The sequence below is a fragment of the Globicephala melas genome, chromosome 12 (assembly GCF_963455315.2).
Source record: "Globicephala melas chromosome 12, mGloMel1.2, whole genome shotgun sequence".
NCBI classification, from domain to species: Eukaryota; Metazoa; Chordata; class Mammalia; order Artiodactyla; family Delphinidae; genus Globicephala; species Globicephala melas.
Genome location: NC_083325.1, coordinates 70,052,411 through 70,076,628, shown reverse-complemented (window position 1 = coordinate 70,076,628; position 24,218 = coordinate 70,052,411). Strand labels below are relative to the sequence as shown.

General features: G+C 41.6%; 1 protein-coding gene across 1 annotated transcript in view; it reads right to left on the bottom strand.

Moving 5' to 3' along the window:
* HADHA (hydroxyacyl-CoA dehydrogenase trifunctional multienzyme complex subunit alpha) overlaps positions 1 to 24,218 on the bottom strand; it is a 54,270-nt gene that overhangs the window by 12,470 nt on the left and 17,582 nt on the right. The window contains exons 8-14 of the mRNA XM_030858198.3: positions 14,776 to 14,898; positions 14,196 to 14,314; positions 12,186 to 12,242; positions 10,405 to 10,514; positions 6,446 to 6,580; positions 4,200 to 4,371; positions 897 to 983 (exon numbers count right to left, since the gene is read on the bottom strand). Coding sequence (XP_030714058.2) covers positions 897 to 983; positions 4,200 to 4,371; positions 6,446 to 6,580; positions 10,405 to 10,514; positions 12,186 to 12,242; positions 14,196 to 14,314; positions 14,776 to 14,898 — 803 coding nt within the window. The remainder of the gene's footprint in view (positions 1 to 896; positions 984 to 4,199; positions 4,372 to 6,445; positions 6,581 to 10,404; positions 10,515 to 12,185; positions 12,243 to 14,195; positions 14,315 to 14,775; positions 14,899 to 24,218) is intronic.

Sequence of the window (24,218 nt, the reverse complement as noted above, 5' to 3'; positions counted from 1 at the left end):
CGACGTGGCCAGACTGTCTATCTGCCATTACTCCATGTCTGTGTCTTCCCTCAGCTGCCACTTCTCCCCACGACCTCCTCCTGCCATCACTGAACCTGCCTCTATCAGGCCCACACCACTTCTAATCTGCTGCGTGCTAGGGAACAAGATGACCTTGAGTTAGCAAGCTATTAGAATGGGAATAAAAAGACTTTCGTGTTTTTAGTACATGGACTTTGTATTAACAGTTTCAGCTGCTTAAAGGCCTTTTATATTTCCTGCCTACTTTTGGCTGGTTCTGCTTCGCTGAGGCTAACCGCTATCCTCCAGAGAGGCGAACTGTTTTATTTCTCCTTGAATGATTTCACTTGATTTCCCTGGTAGAGAGCAGAAGCCCAAAGACAGATTTCTAGGCATCATTCCAGATACTCACTCTAAGTGCTTCTACATCCACCCCTCTCATGTCCTGGGCAGAAGCTCTAAGCAAACCGGGCTGGACACATCCCACCACAGCCCCTGACCTTCCATTTCTGGATCTGGAGTTGGAACCAAACCCATCCCCGCCAGTACCAGAGTCTGCTCTGTAGCTCAAGTGTTATTTTGGAACATCTCTTCTTACTTTAGGGTCTATCTTTCAATACCCAAATGTAATAAACGTAGGTTTTATAGTCTGAACCTGAATAATAATACCCATTAGGGATGCAAATCACCTATAAAGGTATATTCTAGTTGTAGTTCACTTGTTCCTGCATCTCACACTGGTCATGGTACTAGCTTTTCTGTGCCCAGTTTCTGGGACTACATCCTCACCCTCATCCACTTCATAAGCCATACCAGTCCCTTCTCATATTCTAAGCCTTCAGCAATGAGCCTGAAGCAGTAAAACATTTCAGGGTTTTCCTCTCCTCAGAATTTACCTTCTCAGGTCTTTTACTGACAGCAGCAATTTCGTTGATTGGGAGAGCAGATGTGTTGCTGGCAAAGACACAGTGATCTGGAATCACCTGCAGGAGAAAAGCATTTAAGAATGTGTCATGTAGGCCTGGGAGATGACTGGAGTCCAAAGCAAAGCCAACGAGTGACACTTGGGCCCCGCCCACCCTTCACCTTTGAGAGAACCAACCATAATGTGCATGCCTATTTCATGTTACACATGTGTTACTAAGAAATGGTACAGCACTATAATTATATCTACAGTGCATGAATACAACTATTAGCTTTATCAACCGGCAGAATAGTGTCTAACGGAGATTTTCTCAGCATTCTGCCCACAATCTCAGCTTATTCATATTTTTATTCAGATACTTGGATGAGAAACATAGAAGGCACACCTGTCAAATGTGTGCAAATCTGGGCAGGCAGAATCCTAACATCAGAGTTGAGAATCAAGATTCAAGATACATTCAACACGCTGAAGAACTGAGTGCAAAATAAGATCAATTATAATGAGGATGAAGGTAAAGTACTGCATTAAGATTTTATGAAAGAGAAGAAAGAGAAAAAAATAACTGAGTAGGCACCTAATGGGCAAGACCTGGGCTTGGCAGTAAACTTGTGTTAAAGAGCCCATGATTTTATTTAATCAAAAGTATAGGGGCTTCCTTGGTGGCGCAGTGGTTGAGAGTCCACATGCCGATGCAGGGGACGTGGGTTCGTGCCCCGGTCCGGGAAGATCCCACATGCCGCAGAGCGGCTGGGTCCGTGAGCCATGGCCGCTGAGCCTGCGCGTCCGGAGCCTGTGCTCCACAACGGGAGAGGCCGCAGTAGTGAGAGGCCCGTGTACCGCAACAACAACAACAACAAAAGTATAATGTGGGTCAAAAGTAGAGCCCGATGATCAGAAAGCTAACATAGTCTCAAGTTGCATTATTAATGGTATGGTGTCTAATGTTGGTGGTAAAATTCTCTATGAAGAGCAAACCAATGTCTCCAAAGATGGCTGGCAACAATCTTTCCCCTCTTGTACATGTGTGTCTCTCCTCCCATCCAGGGGCACAGTCTCTTTCCCCTCCTCTTAAATCTGGGCTGGCCTATGACTTGCTTTTACCAATGGAAAGTAGCAGAAGTGACTTTGCCAGTTCCAGGACTTGCCTTATGAAGTCCACTGACTTCTGCCTTGCTCTCTTAGAAGCCAGCAGCCATGCTGCAGAGAAACTCTGGCTCGACCACTAAGCGAGGACAGGCCACAGGGAGTGGGAGGCGCCCCAACCAAGCTTTCAGCTGAATGCAGTCCCACGAGTGACCCCACTGGGAAGCCACGTGGAATTAAGGGCCAGCCGCCTCTCAGAGCCCTGCCCTAACTGCAGAACTGTGAAAAGGTCATTGTTTTTGTGGTGGTTTGTCACACGCCAAGAGAACACTGAGACATGGTGAAGACAGTAAAGGAGACAAGCAAGACAGTGAGGGTCTGGAGACAAGAATTATGAAGATATCAAAGGAGTGAGTTTCTTTAGTTCTGTGGAGAGGAAGAGAAATTTTAAATCCCTGAGGAATACCACATGTAGGTTCAGCTTTACCATCTTCCTGTAAAGAAAGGAGAGGCCAGGTAAGAGGATGGACTTGGTGGCTTCCTAAAGATCTTTCACTTGAAATTCTTTGATTTTCCAAATACAGATCTGTTCTGGACCTTGCTCTTTTCCACCCTTTCTGAAAAACTTCTTTGAGTATCTCCTACCTTAGATGATTTCACTAGCTTCTCTAAAAAGGTAAAGGCCTGTGACATGTTACATAAACAACTACAACATACGTAACACTTTGGATTTTACCTTTAGCAATAATCTTCTTATTCTTTTCTTACTATCTGCTAAAAATTCATGATTCCCCGAATATCCTCCCTTTCCCGCAGTCCATGGACTTCACAGACATATAAAACCCCTTTTCTTTTCTTTCTTTCTTTCCCTTCTCTTCTCCCTTAACCTTTATGTTTCAATGGGAACTACTGTATCGATTTGTTCATAGTCTGCACTTCTCTTGATCTGATCCCTCTTCTTTCTCTTTCTTTTCCTTGACCACTGGCTTCCCAACTGCTAAAACTAACAAACTTTTCTGCACTCAGATACTCCCAAATCCTGATTTTCCAAAAGCAAATACCATCACCCAGTCAGGTGGCAAATGCTCTTTTAGTGGTAAACGGCTCCGTCTGTTTTTGCCGCCCCTCAGTCTACCTTCCATTGGCCCAGCAGGGCCCCCAAAGCCCCGGGAACGTTGTGTCCATTTCTCTGCTGCAGTGCCACCTTGCACAGAGAGAACACACACCTACCCAGCTCTTCTGAATTCACTCCCTCAGCTGAACCTACATTACACTCTGCTTAAAGAAAAGATTTTGGAATGTGTGTTTCACAAGTGGAATCCATCCCAAACTGAGCTGCTTGTCTTTAGTTTCTAAACCCTCCTTAGGTTCATTCTTTAGTAGAGCAGAGATTGTCCTCCCATGGAAGGGAGTCTTAGGAGTACAGCCCACTACTCAAGATACCCCAGAATGCTGCAAAGTCAGTGCCATTTTATTTACACCATTTACTAACCTACACTCTGTTTATTTAACTGTACCCGGTTCTACCTCCTGCCTGGATTACTGCCATCTCTTCTTTCCTTCTTTCCTCTTTCTTCATACCACCCAGTTCAAGTACTTGTTTTGTTCATATCATCCCATATCAAGAGTTGACTACACACAGCCTTTGGGCTCAAGACCAGAGTAGCATTTCCACAAAATGAGCATCTGAATCCTGCCTGGAGAAACTGTTTCTCCCTATTTCCTCTGCTGCCTAGACCTGAATTAGTTTAGTTATAGCTTGCAGCCAACCAATGATGTCAAGACGTCTGGCTACAGTCCATGAGGTTATTTGTACGTTTGGGTGACTGAACTCCCATATAAGGCTAATGAACCCTGTGCTTAAGTTAATAAGCTACTTGTTTGTCTTTTCTTAGGACTTTGATTTGCCCTTTTTACAGTGTGCATGGGTTCACATAAAAACTTACATTTGGGGGACACAGTTTTGAGGGGCGCAAGCCTGTTGTGTCCCCTTTTGCCTGGCAAAGCAATAAAGCTGTTCTTTTCTACTTCACACCTCCAACAAACAAACAAACATACAAAACCCCTTACATCTGGGAATGAATGGCCCTATAAAAAGAACCACAAGTTTCCTATAGTTCCTTTAAAAAACCCTGTCTCTGTGTTCTCCACTCACAACACTAGGATTCAGTACAGCAGGCCCCTTACTTACAGCTTCTACTTCCTTGAGCACTTTGTGCTTAAGACTGAGGTCCTCAAAAACAGCTTCAATCACCATGTCAGCCTTTTCAAAACCCTGGTAATCGAGCTGCCCAGTCAAGTTGCTGAAAAAGGCGTCCCTTTCAAACGATGTTAGTGCTTTCTTCTTCACTTTATCATTCAGTCTAGGAAAAAAACACATTCCTAGTCAGAGGAGGAGAACAGGAAACTAACATTTATTGAGTGTCCATGGGCCAGATAGTGTGCTGTGTGTTTTTCACCAACTCAGTGAGGTAGCTCCCATTCTGAGGGAGCTGAGCTGCTCAAGGAGACTCAGAGGGACTTGTGGTCCAAGAGCGAGTTAAGGGAGGGTCCTAGGGTTCAAACAGGTTGACCCCCACATCCATATTCTTTCTACTAAAAGATGCCCCTACATGCCCAACCTGCATAAACGGTATCACTAATAAAACAGTTAAATTTGCCAAGAGGAGTAAACGTGAACACTATAATGGCAAACAAGAGAGCAGCTCTAGTAATTCTCTACCTACGATAGGGGAAACAGCCAACACGGGCCCTAGACCATGAGTTTATACTTGCTTACATATCATTTTGTTATTCTGTAATTGTGATCTACCGGAGGACAGAGACCAAGCATTATGTCGTATATTCTTAATCCATTTCCTGGTCAGTACCTAGTAGCACATCATATTGATTACATAAAATATTAACTCAAGGTTTCTTCTTCCCCACAGGGAGCTAAAAAGGATTCCTGCTACTCAGACACTTAACTGATTGTTTTTTATTGCCAGGGAAAATAGGCTCTCTTAGGTTTTAATCTGACCGCACTTTGAGAATAAATGACCTAGAGTTTTCCTCTGAAAGAAGAATGAAGCTACACCCCATTCACTAGTTTCCTTAACCAAAAGAAAAATTAAAGCCACAAGGTAAGTTCAAAGAAGTAGTCAGTTTAAGTCTCAAAGGTATGGATTCAAATATCCTGGTTTCTGACAACCGTGTCAGCAGTCAGCAAGCAAGATTCTTGTGAGAGTTCAAAACATTATTAGTTGCTCTAATTCTAATGCCTAATGAAACTATTCCCGACAGGACAAGAAATATGTATGTCCCAAGTCAGCAGTACAGTGAGGTGCACTCACCAGAGCCCGATGTTTCTAATGCAAAAAGGGCAAGCCGGGACAGCTGGATCCAAGAGAGATCGCGGGGGAAAAGCGATTTTAGAGCAATTTCTCATTTTGGTGACTGTATGAAACTCCGGGAACACTCGCGTGCTGGCCTCAGGGCAATGGTGTTATCGAGCGCGTGCCATTTTGGGGGGTCAGAATCTTTTACTACAATGCCTTGCTATCTTACATTAAGATAGTTGCTATCTGCCAACATGATTAAACCTGCCAGGTCCTGCACAGTATTATGGTAGCAATATATGAGCAGAAAAGGGGTAAAAACACACTTAAGCTACATAATCCACGTAAGAAACAAAAAAACTAACTCAACTAAAAGTCACATGCAAGACCATCAAAGTTCAGCCAGCCTTAGACAGTCTATTACATTGGAGCAGAGAAATGAGCTGAAACAAATTCCCAGTTTGGCCAAGTGGCTGCTCCATTTTTCCCCTCTGCACAACAGGCCGTATGTGTGTTGGGTGGGGGAGAGGAGGGAGGGACGGGCAGGAGGGAGAATAATAGTCCCCGTTTATTAATTCAGAAGTAAGATGGAGACACAGTCCATAAGATCCAGATATTGTGGAGCCAAATCAGTTAACTGCTTCTCTATGGTAACGCCAGTCAAGAAATATGAGGTTCATGAGTTCTGATCCCAGCCCTACCTTCAAGATGCAGTTACACGTTTCCTCATCCTTATCTCAGTTCTCTCTATAGACACAGTCATGCTGTTTCAATGTTCTATAACAATACAGCAATTACAATTCACAAACATGAGACTTTCTAGTCTGATACCAAAGTATAAACCATATGGCATTTAAAAACGTCTAATAGATAAGGTTTTCTCTTTTGCACTCAGACTCCAATGATGTTAATGATTTATAATAACATTGTCTGCAACAACAGCAAAAAAAAAAAAAAAAAGAAAAAAAGTGAAAGAAGGAATTAGCATGTCTAAAAAGCAAAGGAAATGAGACTTAACAATGGAGTATCCAATACAGATCATGTTCAGCAGAAAGGAAACGGTGACGGCAAAAGCCAAAACACACGCTACTCTCCCAGCAAAGGCAGAGAGCAGGCTTACCCTCTGAACACTTGCTGCTGTCCTCGCCCCAGCGCGGCTAGTGTAGTATCCTTCAGTATAGTCTGTAGGCCCTTATCCACGGAGACCTGGGCAATGCCGGCCCCCATTAGCCCTGCGCCAAGAATGGCGAGCTGCCTGAAAGGAAAGGATGAAATGACTTTTGGTATAAATCTTAATTAATTCAGTAAAAGTGGGAGATTGCCCAGGTCATCTTCCAATAAACCAACTAAAGCAGGGACAACAATAAGGTATTTAAAATAATTTTTACCTACAAAAAGATATCTTTCATAAATGACTGATTTTCAAAGTTAAATGCAAAAATCCATTAGGTCTAAAAGAATTGGTCTACCAAAGAGACAGAATTATACTGATCTTCAATCATACCTGAGATCACTGAAAACAAAACAACATGGATTACGCTTAAATTAACGAGTATTTTTCTTCAAACAAAAGCTAACTTGCAGTGATAGGCCTAAAGACTAATCTCTCTTTTACCAACCACTTACTTGCTAGTGATTTTGCCATTTTCCAGTCATCTTTCATTTCTCTTGAAATGTGTGCCTTTCTCACCCCTTACCTGGATTGGTTCAAAAGCCTCTTGGATGGTTTCTTTGCTTCCAGACCTTACCCCTCCCTCAAACACCTCCATACACGCACATTACTGCCTTTTCCACCCCTGAATTCCCTTGAACTTATCAGGACCATTTGGTTTACCCCACAGTATTTTGGAACAGCTTCATGTACATCATTTTTGTCTCATCAACTAAATTCTAAGCTTTTTGAGGGATAGAGATCATGTCTGATGACTCTTTTTAGTTTTCCATAGTTTTGGAACAATATGCCATTTTCCCATAAGTAACTAAAAAAAATTTTCAGAACAACTTCCTTCATAAAAGAAGCCCAAGTTTACAACACCATAGACCTAAATTAGAGTTGTTTCATTCAAAACAATTCTGATTATAATGTTCAAAAATCATATTCAAGACCTGAAAAGGCACCCTAACTTCAACTCCTGGGAGTATCTTTCAAATGCAGCTTTGTGATAATACACATTTTTATATGGTGAGTGTTAAGTAACTGGAGAACATGAGAAAATAGGGTAGAAAAACATAAAGAATAGGAGCTGAAAAAATTATTCATGTATTTGCTGCACCAAAATTAAAAATTTGCTTGACAAATGACAACAGGTATAGCAGACAAAGGATTACTACTGGGGAAATATAAAGAACACAAATATCAATTAAAAAAGACAACCCAATAAAATGGGCAGGGGTTTATATAAAGCAATTCATAGAAAATGAAAACAAATTGCCAATAAAATGCCCAATTTCCCTAATAATCTGGGAAATGCAAATTTAAAAAAATGTATTCTCTCCCCATCAGATTGGCAAAAATTTAAAAAGTAACAGTGAGGGTATAAAAAATTTTGTTCTTTCATGCATGGTTGATAGAAGTATATACTTAGCCCTATATAGGAGGTCAAATGTATTAAAACCAAAAATTGCATCTTCTATGACCCAGTAATTCTACTATCTGCTCTAGAGAAATGCACTTATGCACAAGATGATATGCTGTGATGAACAGTCATACAATGTTTACAATAATGAAAAATTGGAAGTCATCAATCTTTCAGTAGAAGAAGAAAAGGAACAAGTTAACTGGTATGTACCCACATACACAGTCTCCAAGTCGTACCACTGACTAAAAAGGATTATTATAGGATTCATACTGAAGGATTCCTTTTATATTAAAACATTCAAACCATAAACACAAAACATTCATCTAGTATTCAAACTTCCTTATAATAGTTTAAAAAAGGAGATTAAGAATGCATTCTTTGCATAAAAAATTAATTTATAAAAAGAGAAAATACATAAGGAATTCAAATTATTATCCGAGGCAAGGGAGAAGAGGCCTAGAGAGACAGAAGTAGAACTATTACTGACAACTGGGAAAGCAGGAAGGGGGATGCCCTTTCTTCAATGATTTTTATTAAATTTTCAGTTCAACCTATTCTGCCTTGCATACCTTATAATTTATTCTTCATTTCTAAGATGATGTTACCTTTTTTCAATTCATTTCCCAAGTTAGGTCAACTCTTACATCATCCTGTTTTTCTGCCCATTTAATTCTGAGTTTTTGAACTTCTGATTCAAAGTGATTCTTTTCTTATCTGTAAATATTTATTTAAGGATATATAATTCAAGTTTGGAAGCATTCTGCTATAGTTTTGCATTGTGGTTGTTTTGGGGGGAGAATTTTTGTAAGCTTAAGTATTTTGATTCTCATTTTCTTATTTCTTCTTACGTGAGTTTCACATGCATGCTGCCTGTCTTTTCTGTGTACTGGTACACAATAACAGCTTCTCCAGGTGGTATTATATGCTATCTGCATATAACAGTAAGAGTTACATGCAGACCAGAGTAGGAGTCAGGAGTGGCTAATCAGCTTAAGAGTAAACATTTTATAATTTAATATTTTTTAAATTAATTAATTAATTTATGGCTGCATTGGGTCTTCGTTGCTGCACGCGGGCTTTCTCTAGTTGCAGCGAGCAGGGGCTACTCTTCATCGTGGTGCACAGGCTTCTCATTGCAGTGACTTCTTTTGTTGCGGAGGACGGGCTTTAGGCATGCGGGCTTCAGTAGTTGTGGCTCGTGGGCTCGGTAGTTGTGGCTCACAGGCTCTAGAGTGCAGGCTCAGTAGTTGGGGCGCAGGGGCTTAGTTGCTCCGCAGCATGTGGGATCTTCCCGGACCAGGGCTTGAACCCGTGTAACCGCTGGCAGGCAGACTCTCAACCACTGTGCCACCAGGGAAGTCCAATTTAAAATTTAAGAGTAATTTTTGTAGTATGTATGAAGAGATTCAGATTTAAGTGGCCACATCATCATTCCACTGCAGCGTGGAAGTAATTCATCTCACCCACTGAATGCAAGATACTGTCAACATTAGGTGGTACACAGACAACCCGACTGATACCGATCACCACGTGTGCTGGAGAAGCAGTTACAGTTGTATTTCATATTCTAATTTGGAAATCAGCCCTCTTGGCAAGAATCTTGTCTTCTCACCTGGGCTTCTTCTTAATTTCCTCTTCTGCTTTGGATTGCAATCTCATTAAATGTGAGCGGCTGGAGAAAGTAGTAACATTAGCTGCTTTCACAAATCCCTCTCTGTAATTCAGGTAGACAGTGTTCCTCAACCTCAGCACTGCTGACATTTTGGACTGGATACTTCTTTGTTGTGGGGCTGTCCTGTGCACTGTAGGATGTTTAGCAGCATTCTGGGCCTCTGGCCACCAGATGCCAGTACCATCCCTCCCTCCCCAGCTGTGACAACCAAAAATATTTCCAGAGATTGGCAAGTGTCCCCTGGTGGCAACGTTGCCCAGGTTAAGAACCACTGAGCAAGGGGGTGAGTTTAGGGGCATTACTAAACTTAAGATGCTGAAGAGCTATTTAGGCAGCATAACACTGAAAGGCTCGCTGAAGAGAATAGATATGAAACAGGTAAGTAGGCTCTCAAACGCTTAGGCTGTAAGCTAAACGAAGGACAAGGCTTTAACGACTAGAATGAGGCTTTACTTTTTTTAATGAGGGAGAAGTGTGAGTTCCCAGAGAGGGTATCTCAAGTCACAGAGAGAGACAAGGTCATTAAACAGCACATAGTGTGTGTATTGGTTTAGGAAGGGGAACCTAAACCATATTTCTAGGGGACATCAATACTGAGACAAAAATGCCTCTACAGGAGACATTAGAGAGGTCAGGAGAAAACTCAGCACAGGCAGAACTCTGAAAGCCAAAAAATCCTTCCTAGGAATAGGGATCTAAAGTGCTCAGGACAGAAGAGGTTTAGGGCAAGACTGAAGGCATAAATCTAGCTCTATGGATCTTCAGAGACATCGACAAGCGTAGCATGTGCTGAAATCCACAGGGGCTTCCTACGTAGAGCTGACTTACTTAACCTCCTTCTGCGGAGCTCCAAATTTATTCTTCTTGCATAAGGTCTGACCACGGTAAAGTCCCATCAAGGCTTTTGATTCTTTAGTCATTGCAAGCTCTCCAAATTTCTGGAAAAAGGGAAGAAGAAAAGGTAGAACTTCTCAGTCTTGTAGACGTGGATTCTTTGGGGTCAGTTTCTCTGCAGAGCAGAGGTAACACATGCAAAGCCTCAGGTCCTGAGCTGCTGAAGTTGGTCTCCTGCTGAGCATCTTTCTTTAACTCTCCTCATCTGTTCCACTTCCAACTACTGCTTTGAAAGGTTCTGGATATAACTGAGCTCTCAGATTCTCTACACCAGAGGCTGTGGTAACTTTTTTCATGGAATTAGAGTGTCGGAGCCAAAATGGACCAATCATCTCAACCACCTCTCTCATTTTAAAGACTGGGAAGAGGAGGCTCAGAACTTGACCTCGCTCAAAGCCACACTGCCTCAAAGGGGCAGAAACAGAACTTGAACCCAGGCAGTATGACTCCCAACTCCAGTTCTCCTTCCAGGGTAGCAGGCTGCCCCATGTGATATCTGCCACTTTAAAAGGACCTTAACAGTTACAGAGAACAAGTCTCAACTTAGTGGGAAAGAGCATGAGATTTAGAGTCTGTATTTGAAAGAACTGAGTTTAAAGACTGGCCCTGCCATTTCCCAGTTGTGAAGCTTTCTTCATCCTTAAAATGGGAAAAACAATACCTATTTTACAGTATTGTTGTGGGAAGTAAATGAAAACACTAGTAAAATGACTGGGCCTCAATGTTAGCTATTACCATCATCAATATTACTAGAATTTACTGGTACGATTACATGGTTGCAAACAGCACTTAAAAGAAGGAATCCCTCTAATAATGTTGCCTTCATGTCTGAAGAGAACATGAAACAATGTTCTACTAATCTTGGCAAAGTAGGTTCTATTCAATAAACCAGTGATTTTCAAACCACGGGTAGAAATCTATCAGTGGTCTTGAATTTAGCAGGTTGTGATAAGTAGAATAAATAGAAAATACTGAGTACAGTGTACAGGCTAATTATTTTGGGAAATATGCTTCAATCTTTCTGTACATATGTATATGTGTACCTCATGATAATGTAAAAGAATTAATCAGAGTGCACTGCAGTAAGCAACCCAGTATAAGAAATGTTTTCTCTGGAACTTGTCCTGAGCTCTTCAGATATCTTTTATTCTATTACTGAAGAGCAATAATCCTTCAATGATTGCTTAAAACTTCAAAACAACCCAAACAACTAAAATCTACAATACCACCAACTCATTAGGAAGTGGAAGGGGTGAGGTTGGTTCGTGTGTTGCTCTGTTTTCTTGTCTTAGTGGGTGCAAAACATTTCCCTTCATTTCCTAATTCACCAAAGGAAGGCTGGGCTTCACAGGTTTATCTCCAGGCTCTAACAAGAACCATATTTTTGTATCAATGTACTCACTTTATCACAACAAAACCAGCCCAACTACAGAACAAAAAGTCCAAATGATTCCTTTTGAAAGGATTCTAACTCTGCCCCTGCTTTTCCTAGTTACACCCTCCTTATTGAGAGCAAGTTCAAATATCTGGGGACTACTATGGTTTTCTTAGCACCTACTTGCTCACTGAGATTAATCGTAAGAAATGACAACCACTGGAGGAAAACATTTTTTTACTAGGCTTTGAATACTTTACCTTTTTCCAGTTTTACACAGCATTGTGGATCTCGCTTTTTCTGTCTCTAATAATAAAACACTGAAAGGAAATAATTTTACCTGAGATTCAGAGAGATAGCCAGCATCACTCCCTTGCTCAATCCCAGTCTTCACTACCTAAAAAACAGATAAAGTACTTGTTGGAATCGATTGGCAAGATACACAGTAATGCTGAAAAAAGTGGCTAGTGTTGTTAGTCTTCAAAGAGTAAGTCAAAAGTCTAGACTGGAGTGAGCAAGAGAAGAGGACGGAGTGCCTTATTGCTTAAGACTGACTTAATTCTCCATCTCTGAGGCTACTGCTCAACCTAGTATACAATGGAAGGAAATAGAACAGAAGGAAAGAGAATTAAGAAGTCAGAATAGGAAAAGAGCACAGAGGTTCCACAGCTCAAACTCCACCTCCTTATCCTTTGAATCCTGTTATTTTGTCAGAGAAAGAGTTGTCATCACCCCTTTCTGAGTCCAATAATAGGTTTACCTTTTCCTCTTAACTCCCTTCCCTCCTGCTTGAATTATTCTTCCGGCTCCTCTCCTGTTCTCCAAATGTGGGCAGGTCCCCAAAGTCCCACTTGCAGCCCATTTCCCCCTCTATTTATTCTTCCTCAGGAACATCATTTAGTTTATCACATTAATCATGAACTCCATGAAATTCAATTTAACATTTGAGGTTAAGTACTAACCTAAGTACAATAGCAAGTATAAAAGAAATAACCCTGTATTCAATCACCATAATTTAATGGTGATTAAAAAAAAAAACCAAATAAATCTATATCCTTAATCGACTTCTCTGTCTAAACTACTGTTGCTTGAATTTCCTGAATACCTAATCTCAACACTTCTAAACCTTGACTCCTAACTCTCTTTGGCAAGTCTCTTACTACCTTCGTATTGTTGCTTTTACTATTCTATTTCGGGGTCTTATTCAAACTTCAAGTCTGAATTACCAGAACAGTTTCCTAGTTCATTGATCTACTTTGTCTCTGTTTCTAATCCATTTTTACTCACTGCCATGAAAACGGTTCTCTATGATCTATATAGGACAAAGATGAAATTTCTTAATTAATTACTGTCTACCTTTTGAAATCCACCTTTGGTCTGCCTTTCTGAAGACACTGCATTATCCTCCTACAAAAACTGATCTGATTTGATGTTCCTTGAAGAGCCTCATGCTTTCCAGCTTCTGTAACTTCGCTCAAAATGCCCATCCTACCTGGCTTTCTCATCATGTATTCTCTAACAATTTCAGGGATCGTTCCCTCCTCAGTGAATTTAGCAAACTTCCTCTGTCCCAGTTAGCTGGCGTTAACCCTATGCAGCTACATACCACCCCATCCTGCCATCTGCCTTACCACATATATGTGTTTAATCTCCCCAACCCAGACTGTGTGAGGTGAATGGAAGTAGGGGACCACGTTTCATATTTTATATACTTTGGTGTCTTTGGCTCAAAATATACCTGTTGACTAATTCATTCTCCAATTCTGAAATCTTTGATTATTGATCTTGTCTTCAATTATTGCTCTTTTGATCTGGGACTTTCCAGATTGAAGATTTTATAAGTTTTAAAGTCTACCTTGAGACAGATGTTACTTCAACTCTGTGATCATTTTAATCATCCTCCTTGAGCTTTTCCAGAACTTCTCTATATCATTACATCTTTTTCATAATTATGGCAATGGAAAGTCAATGAGACATTTTAGGTAATGACAATGGTTTTGACTAAGGACAGAATACAGCCATTAATTTTGTTTCAACTACCTCTTAATTAATGTCCAATATTTTACTGGTTTTGTTATACTGATATGACATAGGTTCCTTTCTTGGTTTATAACTGGTAATTTTAAGCTCATCAACTAAAAAGTATGCCTGGCACTAATTTTCCCCAAATATCCATTTATATAAATCCTCATAGCTTGCTATGCTCTTGTGTTATTTTTGGTAAGTACTTTGATAGCAGCATGAGGAACTTCAGTACTGGCAAACATGGTGCAGAATGGCAACGAAGAGTACTTGCTCTAGACAAAGGGAAGAAACATGAGAAATGTGGGAGTACGGGGTAAAAACTCACATCAATTATTTTCAGAGGTGCAGGATAAAGGCCTTTGGTCTGCTTTCGTACTCTTTCTTCCACCTTTTTGTAAATCTGTTGCCTGACAAATGGAATACTCATGGCATACGATGTCAATTCTGTAAGGTAAAATGCTTTTAGATCCTTACTGGAAAGAGCCCAGCCTCCCTTGTTAGTTTGTTCTGTAAACTCCATAAAAACGCAGTGATTCTAGCCATCTGAAAGAACTGCTCTTTACTCTGACATAAACAATCTAAATTTCAACCTAAGCACTTCTTTAAACATTAGTTGATAAGTATTAAAGCTTGGTGTTGGGTACATGGGTGTTTAATACACTGTTACATTATTCTATTTTGGTATTATTTAAAATTTTCCAAAATAAAAAATTAAAAAAAAATGTCTTTAACCAGTGTAAGGTCCAGGACTTGAGCCTAGAGAAGAGTTATTGCATCCTTTAAGGTTGACTTTACACTTAAGAGTAAATAATGCACTTACCTCTTCCTCATTTCAGATTTATAGAAAATAAAATTAAATTCCCGGGAAAGAAGCTTTGCCTTAGTTCTTTAATAATGACACTCACTTTCTACCAATCCCTTGTCTCTCTTTGGAGAGATCTTTTTATCAGCTAGTCCTTTAGCAAAAGTAATTGCAACTTCTTCTAGGTATTCAATTGTCCGTTCCTCTGGAGGTTTTATTCCTGGTCCTGTAAAGATGAACACAACAGACTGGAATGTAAATCAGGCTTGGATCAGTCCCAGGTGGGCCAAACCCAGGCAGGCCAAAGCCGAAGGCTCCAGCACCCACTTTCAGCGCAGCTTTCTAAGTCTGACTAGAGACCGGTAGGTGGCAATGTCATGAACTATGGACTCAAAAAGAGAAGTCACACTGAGCGAAGGTGCAACAACCTCCTCCTGGTAGAAAACAAGTCTTAAGCCCTATTTAAGTCTGGCCTCCACTTCTGAGTAGGATGTATTATGTCTCATGAGGCCTGTTTTCTTGCTGCAAAACTGGAAAACAAAAAATCAATTGCAAAATCACATTTGTAAAGACACTGGAGAGCTGTGGAAGCAACAAAGGTTATATGAACAGAATTCCAGAGAGGGAAGAGCCTGTCCAATGTGAACTGATGATTGCTGGACATTGTCTTTCCTGGGGGTACATGATGCTTTTGGGTGTGGGCTGAAGATTGGACTTGGCTCAAGCAGAAGGATGCTACTGAGGGAAAGTGAAATGAACAGAGTTTTTGGTGGTCATACACAACAAGTCAGTACTAGAAGAAACCAGACGCAAAGCTAGTTTTCCCGCATGGAACATTTGTGAAGTTCTAAGGTGGTGCAAGAGGCTGGAAGCTAGAGGGAAATCTCTTATAGTGTCATAATGTTTAGCACATGCAGTACTTGTACAGAAAGAGGGACATGCCAAAAACATGCACCTGATTTTTCGCTTGAGGCAGAGCCTGACACCAAACTTGCTGGAGGCAGGAGACAAAGACTCAGAAGAGCCAAAGGCTGTTTTCACACAGCTATGAAAACAGACACTTACCAGGCTCTCAGTCAAAGGCTTGTAAGAGCCACACTGGAGCGAGAGGTGGCTGAGGTTGAAAAGCCAATCTTGTGCCTTCTTATGGTGTATAGGGAACAAAATCCCAGTAGAGGGAGAAGCCTGCAACAATATGCAACCATTCTCCACCTTAAGACATTTGCCCTACTTTCAGCCTCCGTGGAAGAGGAAGAAAATGAACTAAGCCCCAAACGTCTGAATGACAAAAGCGCACAGGGTCCGCAAAAGTCATAATGTAATGCTGGAATTACGGAAGAATACTGGAGAGCAGTTGCTACACAAAAGGAGAGCTCCAGAGATCTACAGAGGGGCCCCTTGAAACTAAGGCGAAGTATCATTCTGCACATGCATGAGAGGAAACTACCTGTGGCCAGGGAAAGAACCAACATAAAGGCATGAAAAGAAGCAAGAAAAACATGGCCTACAGCTAGGAGACAAACTGACCTATAGAAACAGGTGCAGAATTGAAAAGATAGGATAGGGCTTCCCTGTTGGTGCAGTGGTTGGGAGTCCGCCTGCCGATGCAGGGGACATGGGTTCGTACCCCGGTCCGAGAGGATCTCACGTGCCGCGGAGCAGCTGGGCCCGTGGGCCATGGCCGCTGAGCCTGCGCGTCCGGAGCCTGTGCTCTGCAGTGGGAGAGGCCATGACGGTGAGAGGCCCGCGTACCGCAAAAAAAAAAGATAGGATAAGCAGACACAATGTTAGAAAGGTTACTGTGAATTCATGCCATATGTTAAAGAAGGCAGAGGAAAACAGAAACATAATGAAGAGAAATTGAAGATGTGACAATGAATCAACTATTACTTCTAAATATGAGAAAAAAACAATATCTGAAACAAAAAATATAGGCAATTGGATTAATAGCAAATTATACTGTGAAGAAGAAAAGATCAGGAAACTTGAATACATGGCAAGAGAAATATAAACAGACTGAAAAAGAGAAACAGAGCTTCATTTTGGGACAATATCAAGTAATCTAAAATATGTGAGACTGAAGTCTCAGGAAAGGGGTAGGGGACTAAGGAGACAAAAGACTTGTACTCTGAAAACTATAAGACACTGATGAAAGAAATCGAAGATGACACAAACAGATGGGAAGATATACCATGTTCTTGGATAGGAAGAATCAGTACTGTCAAAATGACTATACTACCCAAGGCAATCTACAGCTTCAATGCAATCCCTATCAAATTTTCACAGAACTACAACAAAAAATCTTACAATTTGTATGGAGACACAAAAGACCCCAAATAGCCAAAGTAATCTTGAGAAAGAAAACAGAGCTGGAGGAATCAGGCTCCCTAACTTCAGACCATACTACAAAGCTATAATCATCAAAATAGTATGGTTCTGGCACAAAAATAGAAATATAGATCAACAGAACAGGATAGAAAGCCCAGAAATAAACCCACGCACCCATGGTCAATTAATGTACTACAAAGGATGCAAGACTATACAATGGTGGAAAGACAGTCCCTTCAACAAATGGTGCTGGGAAAGCTGGACAGCTACATGTAAAAAAAATGAAATTAGAACATTCTTTAACACCATACACAAAAATAAACTCAAAATGGATAAAAGACCCAAATGTAAGACGGGATACTATAAAACTTAAAGTAAAACGTAGGCAGAACACTCTTTTACATAAATCACAGTAACATCTTTTTCGATCCACCTCCTAGACTAATGGAAATAAAAACAAAAACAAACAGATGGGACATAATTAAACTCAAAAACTTTTGCACAGCAAAAGGAACCATAAACAAAACAAAAAAAACCCATAGAATGGGAGAAAATATTTGCAAACAATGTGACCGACAAAGGATTAATCTCCAAAATTTACTAACAGCTTATGTGGCTCAATATCAAAAAACCAAACAACCCAATCAAAAAATGGGCAGAAGACCTACATAGACATTCCTCCAAAGAAGACATACAGATGGCCAAGAGGCACATGAAAAGATGCTTAACATAGCTAATTATTAGAGAAATGCAAATCATGACTACAATGAAATTATCATCTCACACCAAGCAGAATGGCCATCATCAAAAAATGTACAAACAATAAATGCTGGAGAGGGTGTGGAGAAAAGGGAACCCTCCTACACTGTTGGTGGGAACGTAAATTGGTACAGCCACTATGGAGAACAGTATGGAGGTTCCTTAAAAAAGTAAAAAATAGAGTTACCATATGATCCAGCAATCCCATTCCTGGGCATATATCCAGAGAAAAACATGGTTCAAAAGATATGTGCACCCCCAATGTTCACCACAGCACTGTTTATAATAGCCAAGACATGGAAGCAGCCTAAATGTCCATTGACAGATGAATGGATAAAGAAGATGTGGTACATATATACAATGGAATATTACTTAGCCATTAAAAGGAAGGAAATAAAAAAAAACAAGAAGGAAATAATGTCATTTGCAACAACATGGGTGGACCTGGAGATTATCACACTAAATGAAGTAAATCAGGGAAAGACAAATATATGATATTGCTTGTATTCAGAATCTAAAAAAAAAATTCGATACAAATGAACTTATTTACAAAACAGAAACAGACTCACAGATGTAGAGAATGAACTTATGGTTACCAGGGGGGATGGGAGGGTGGGAGGGATAGATGGGGAGTTTGGGATTGACATGTACACACTGCTATATTTAAAATAGATAACCAACAAGGACCTACTGTATAGCACAGGGAACCTTGCTCAATATTCTGTAATAACCTAAATGGGAAAAGAATTTGAAAAAGAATAGATACATGTATATGTATAACTGAATCACTTTGATGTACACCTGAAACTAACACAACATTGTTAATCAACTATATTCCAATATAAAATAAAAAATAAAGAAAAATCACCCTGAACAACAACAACAACAAAGGAAAGAAAAGCAGTAGAGGAGATGGAAAAATATTTAAAGAAATAGCCAAGGGCTTCCCTGGTGGCACAGTGGTTGAGAGTCCACCTGCCGATGCGGGGGACACGGGTTCGTGCCCCGGTCTGAGAGGATCCCACATGCTGCGGAGCGGCTGGGCCCGTGAGCCATGGCCGCTGGGCCTGCGCGTCCGGAGCCTGTGCTCCGCAGTTGGAGAGGCCACAGCAGTGAGAGGCCTGCGTATCGCAAAAAAAAAAAAAAAAAAAAAAAAAAGAAATAGCCAAAAAGTTTCCAATTTTGATGAAAACTCCAAGCTCACTATCTAAGAAGCTCAATGAATCCCATGTATAGCAAACATTTAAAACACACACACACACCAAGACACATCATAAATAAATTGCTAAAATCAGTAATAAAGGGAAAACGTGAGAGCAGTTTGGGGAGGATTGGGGTAGGAGTGGAGAAGACACATTATATACAGATGACCAAAGATAAAAATGACAACAGACTTTTCCTCAGAAATTATGCAAGCGACAACACAATGTAGATATCTATACAGTACCAAAAGGAAAACACTGGAAATCTGGGATTCTATACCTATCAAAAATACCTTTCGAAATTGAAGACTTTTTCAAACAAATCAAAAAGTGAGAGAATTAACTGCCGGCAGACCTACACTATAGAGCATGTTAAAGGAAGTTCTTCAGGTTGGAGGAAAATCAAGCCAGATGGGAACCTGGATCTATACAAAGAATAAAGAGCACCAAAAATGATAAATATATGAGTAAACAGAAAAGAATCATCTCATTTTTTAAATCTTTTTAAAAGATAATTGTTTAAAACAAAAATAGTAATACGCTAAGGAATGTATAATACATGCAGAAGTATAACAAGAATAGCAAAAGAATGGGGGGAAATGAAAGTATACCCTTTAAAGGTTCCTACCTTACATGTGAAATGATATATCAAGACAGATTACATGTTAAAGATGTATGCTGGACTTCCCTGGTGGCACAGTGGTTAAGAATCTGCCTGCCAACACAGGGGATACAGGTTCAAGCCCTGGTCCGGGAAGATCCCACATGCCACGGAGCAGCTAAGCCCATGCACCACAACTATTGAGCCTGCACTCTATAGCCCGCGAGCCACAACTACTGAGCCCGTGTGCCACAACTCATGAAGCCTGCGCACCTAGAGCCCGTGCTCTGCAACAAGAGAAGCCATCCCAATGAGAAGCCAGAGCACTGCAATGAAGAATAGCCCCCACTCGCCGCAAGTAGAGAAAGCTCGCGTGCAACGACAAAGACCCAACGCAGCCAAAGATAAACAAATAAGAAGAAAAAAAAAAAAGATGTATGCTGTAAACCCTAGAGCAACCATTAAAAGGGTAAAGCAAAGTAAAAGTCCAACAGTGAAGATAAAAAATGATTAATCCGGGTGGAATTCCCCGGCAGTCCCATGTTTAGGACTCTGTGCTTCCACTGCAGGGCAGATGGGGTCAATGCCTGCTCGGGGAACTAAGATCCCTCATGCTACATGGCACGGCCCCCCCCCTAAAAAAAAAAAAAAAAAAAAGATTAATCCAGAGGAAAGCAGAAAGAAGAAAAAAGGAACAAAGAACAGATGGGACATATAGAAAACAAGCAGTACTGAACGAAGCCAAAATGCCAGAACCATGTTGGTATGGTAGAGGAAATATTAAAAGGCTTAAGGAAACTGGAATGTTAGCCTGGATTTATCATGCTGGACCTGCTCAGCCCCCCTGGAAGGGTCAGAGGACACACCTTTCACCACGACCAAGAGAAATCAACTTAGGAGGGGAGTCCCAGCATCCTTGAAGAGCTCTGTGGTTGCTCCTCTCTGTAGGTCAGAAATTACAGTGGGAACTGCTACCATCAACTAGGATCCCTAAATGCAGTGGGGATAATGGGATTCTGGGGTGGCAGGGGCCAAGGAGCAACACTCAATTGCCAAAAGCAAATGGGGCATGGCTACCAAAATGGAGAGCAGAGCCAAAGTAAATAGTAATCAGAATAGTTTGACTTGTGGAGACCTATGGCGTTGGCTAGTTTATCATGGCATTCCTAGGAAAGAAACAGATGATGGGTGGCCCACTGGATTCAGAATTCTAGGTCTAGTAAACCTAAGAATAACGTGAATTACCAAAGACAGTCATCGGACATCCCTGGTGGCGCAGTGGTTAAAAATCCGCCTGCCAATGCAGGGGACATGGGTTCGAGCCCTGGTCCAGGAAGATGCCACATGCCACGAAGCAACTAAGCCTGTGCGCCACAACTACTGAGCCTGCACTCTAGAGCCTGCGAGCCACGACTACTGAAGCCCGCACGCCTAGAGCCCGTGCTCCGCAACAAGGGAAGCCACCGCAATAAGAAGCCCGAGCACCGCAACAAAGAGTAGCCCCCGCTCCCACAACTACACAAAGCCCGTGCGCAGCAACGAAGACCCAACGCAGCCAAAAATAAATAAATAAATAATTGTTTTTTAAAAAAAGAAAGGAAAGAGAAAGTCATCGCCCTCATCAATTCTCAGAAATGAGCCAGTTTAAAGACCCAGAACCCCTTGAATAAAGGGGAGGTTGTAGCTCCTTGAGGGAATTATACTGTTAATCTTCCCCAAAGGGACTCTATGGTCATTTACCTTGAGGAAAGGGAAATAATCAGACTTTTGGGGGATTACTGGACACTGGCTCGGAACTGAGAGTAATTCCAAAAGACTCAAAATGTTATTGTGATCCACCAGACAGGACAGGGGTTTATAAGGTCATGTGGTAAAAGGATTATTAGCTCAGTTCTATCTCAGTGGGCCTAGTGGGTTCCTGAACTCATCCTTTGGTTACTTCCAGAATGCACGATTGAAATAGATATCCTCAGCAACTAGCTCCTTGACCTGTGGAATAAGGACTACTATAGTGGGAAAGGCCAAGTGAAAGCCACTAAAACTGCCTCTACCCAGAAAAATAGTAAAATAAAAGTAATACTGCATTCCTGGAGGGACTACAGAGACTGGTGCCACCATTAAGGACTTGAAAGATGCAGGAGTGGTGATTCCCACTGCATCCTCATTCAATTTATATATTTTTGGCCTGTGCAGAAACCAGATGGCTCCTGCAGAATGACAGTGGACTATGGTAAACTTAATCAGGTGGTAACGGCAACTGCCGCTGGTATTCCAGATGCAATTTCATTGCCTGAGCAAGTTAACACATCTCCTTTTACCTCTTGTGTATTTGCTGATCTGGAAAGTGCTTTTTTCCTTGATAGCTGGTAGTAAAGACTACCAGAAGCAGTTTGCTTTCAGCTGGAAAGGCCTGCAATATACCCTTACTGTCTTACCTCAGGAGTGATCAGTTCTACATCCATAAGTCATAATTTAGCCCACAGGGACCTTGATTGCCTTTTCCTTCCAAAAGATACCATGCCAGTTCGTTACATTGATGATATTACGCTGAATGGACCTCGTGAGCTGGAAGTACCAACCACTCTAGACATATCCATCTTAGTGAAATTTCTAGGGGTCCAGTGGTATGGGGCATGCTGAGACATTCCTTCTAAGGTGAAGGATAAGTTGTTGCATCTGGCCCCTCCCACCACAAAAAACAGGCACAACACCTAGTGGATTTTGGAGGCAACATCTTTTTTGGATGTGCTACTCTAGCCCCTTTACTGAGTAACTTGAAGGCTGCTAGTTTTGAGTTGGGCTTAGGACTAGAACAGCTGTTCTGCTCTTTAGACCATACGATTCAGACCTGAAGGCGCCTGAAGCATCAGTGGTAGACAGAGATGCTGTCTGGAGTCGTTGCCAGGCCCTACAGGCGAATCAGAGTACAGATCCTTAGGAATTTGGAGCAAAGCCCTACCATCCTCTGTTAATAATTACTATCCTGCTGAGAAACAGCTTTTAGCTTCCTACTGGGCCTTAGTGGAGACTCTAAGCTTAACCATGGGCCAAGTTACTATGTGATCTGAGCTGCCTGTCATGAAATGGATGCTGTCTAACCCACTAAGCCATAAAGCTGGGTGTGCGCAACAGCACTCCATTATCAAATGGAAGTGGTATACATGAGACTGGGCTTGAGCAGACCCTAAAGGTACAAGTTGCATGAGGAAGTGGCCAAAATACCCTTACTCCTGCTTCTCTCTCAGCCTGCACCTATGGCCTCATGGAAGTTCCCTATGAGCAGCTGACTGGGAAAGAGAAAACTCAGCAAAGAATGTGAAAATATTTGTGTTTCATGTGAATGGTCAACAAGGGGTGATCTCAAAGAGGATTTTAATGATCGAGTGGAAAAGATAATCCATCCTGTGGATACCAGTCAGCCTCTTTCCCCAGTCACCCCTGTCACTGCCCAATGGGCTCATGAACAAAGTGGCCATGATGGCAGGGATGGAGGCTGTGCGTGGGCTTAGCAACAACTACTCACCAAGGCCAACCTGGGTGCAATCACTGTTCAGTGCCCAATCAGCAGCACAGACCAACACTGATTGTCTCATACCAGGACCCTCCCAAGGTGATCAACATTCTGGCAGATTGACTACACTGCACTGCTTTCGTCATGGAAAGGGCAGCACTCTGTTCTTACTGGAATAGACACTTATTGCGGGTATGAATTTGCCTTCCTGGCATGCAATGCATCTGCCAAAACTACCATTTGTGGACTTATGGAATGCCTTATCCACCATCACGTATCCCACACAACACTGCTTCTGATCAAGCAACTCCCCTCACAGTAAATGGAGTGTGGCAATGGGCCATGCTCATGAAATGTACTGAACTCACCACGTGCCCCATCACCGTGAAGCAGCTGGATTGAGAGAATGTTGGAATAGACTTTTAAAGACTCAGAGCACTAGGTAGGTGGTAATACTTTGTAAGGCTAGGGCAGTATCACCTAGGATCCTGTATATGCTCTAAATCAACCTCCAATATACGGTGTCGTATCTTCCATAGCAAGGATTCACGGGTCCAGGAATCCAGAAGTACATATAGAGATGGCTCTGCTACTACCCCTAGTGATCTACCAACAAAGAATGTGCTTCTGTCCTACAACCTTAGGTTCTGCTGGTCTAGAGGATTTAGTTCCAAAGTCCATCAGGAGACATAACAATGATTCTATTGAACTGGAAGATGAGACTGCCATCTGGTCACTCTGGGCCCCTCATGCCTCTGAAACAGGCAGAGAAGGGATTACTATACTGGCTGGGGTGATTAATCCTGATTACCAGGGGAAGTTGGGTTGCTACTACAATGAAGGTAAGGGAGAGTATGTCTCAAATATGGGAGATCTCTTGGGGTGTCTCTTAGGGCTACTGTGACCTACAATTATTTAGTGGAAAATTACAACAATCCAATTCATGCAGGACTGCTAGTGGCCCAGACCTTTTAGGAATGAAGGTCACCCTACCAGACAAAGAACCGTGACCAGCTGATGTACTCCCTAAGGGCAAAGGAAATATGGAATGGGTAGAAGTAGGTAATTATAAATACCTGTTATGGCCACATGACTATTTGCAGAAATTGAGGGGTCCAGGCCTAACCAAAAACCTATGTGATATT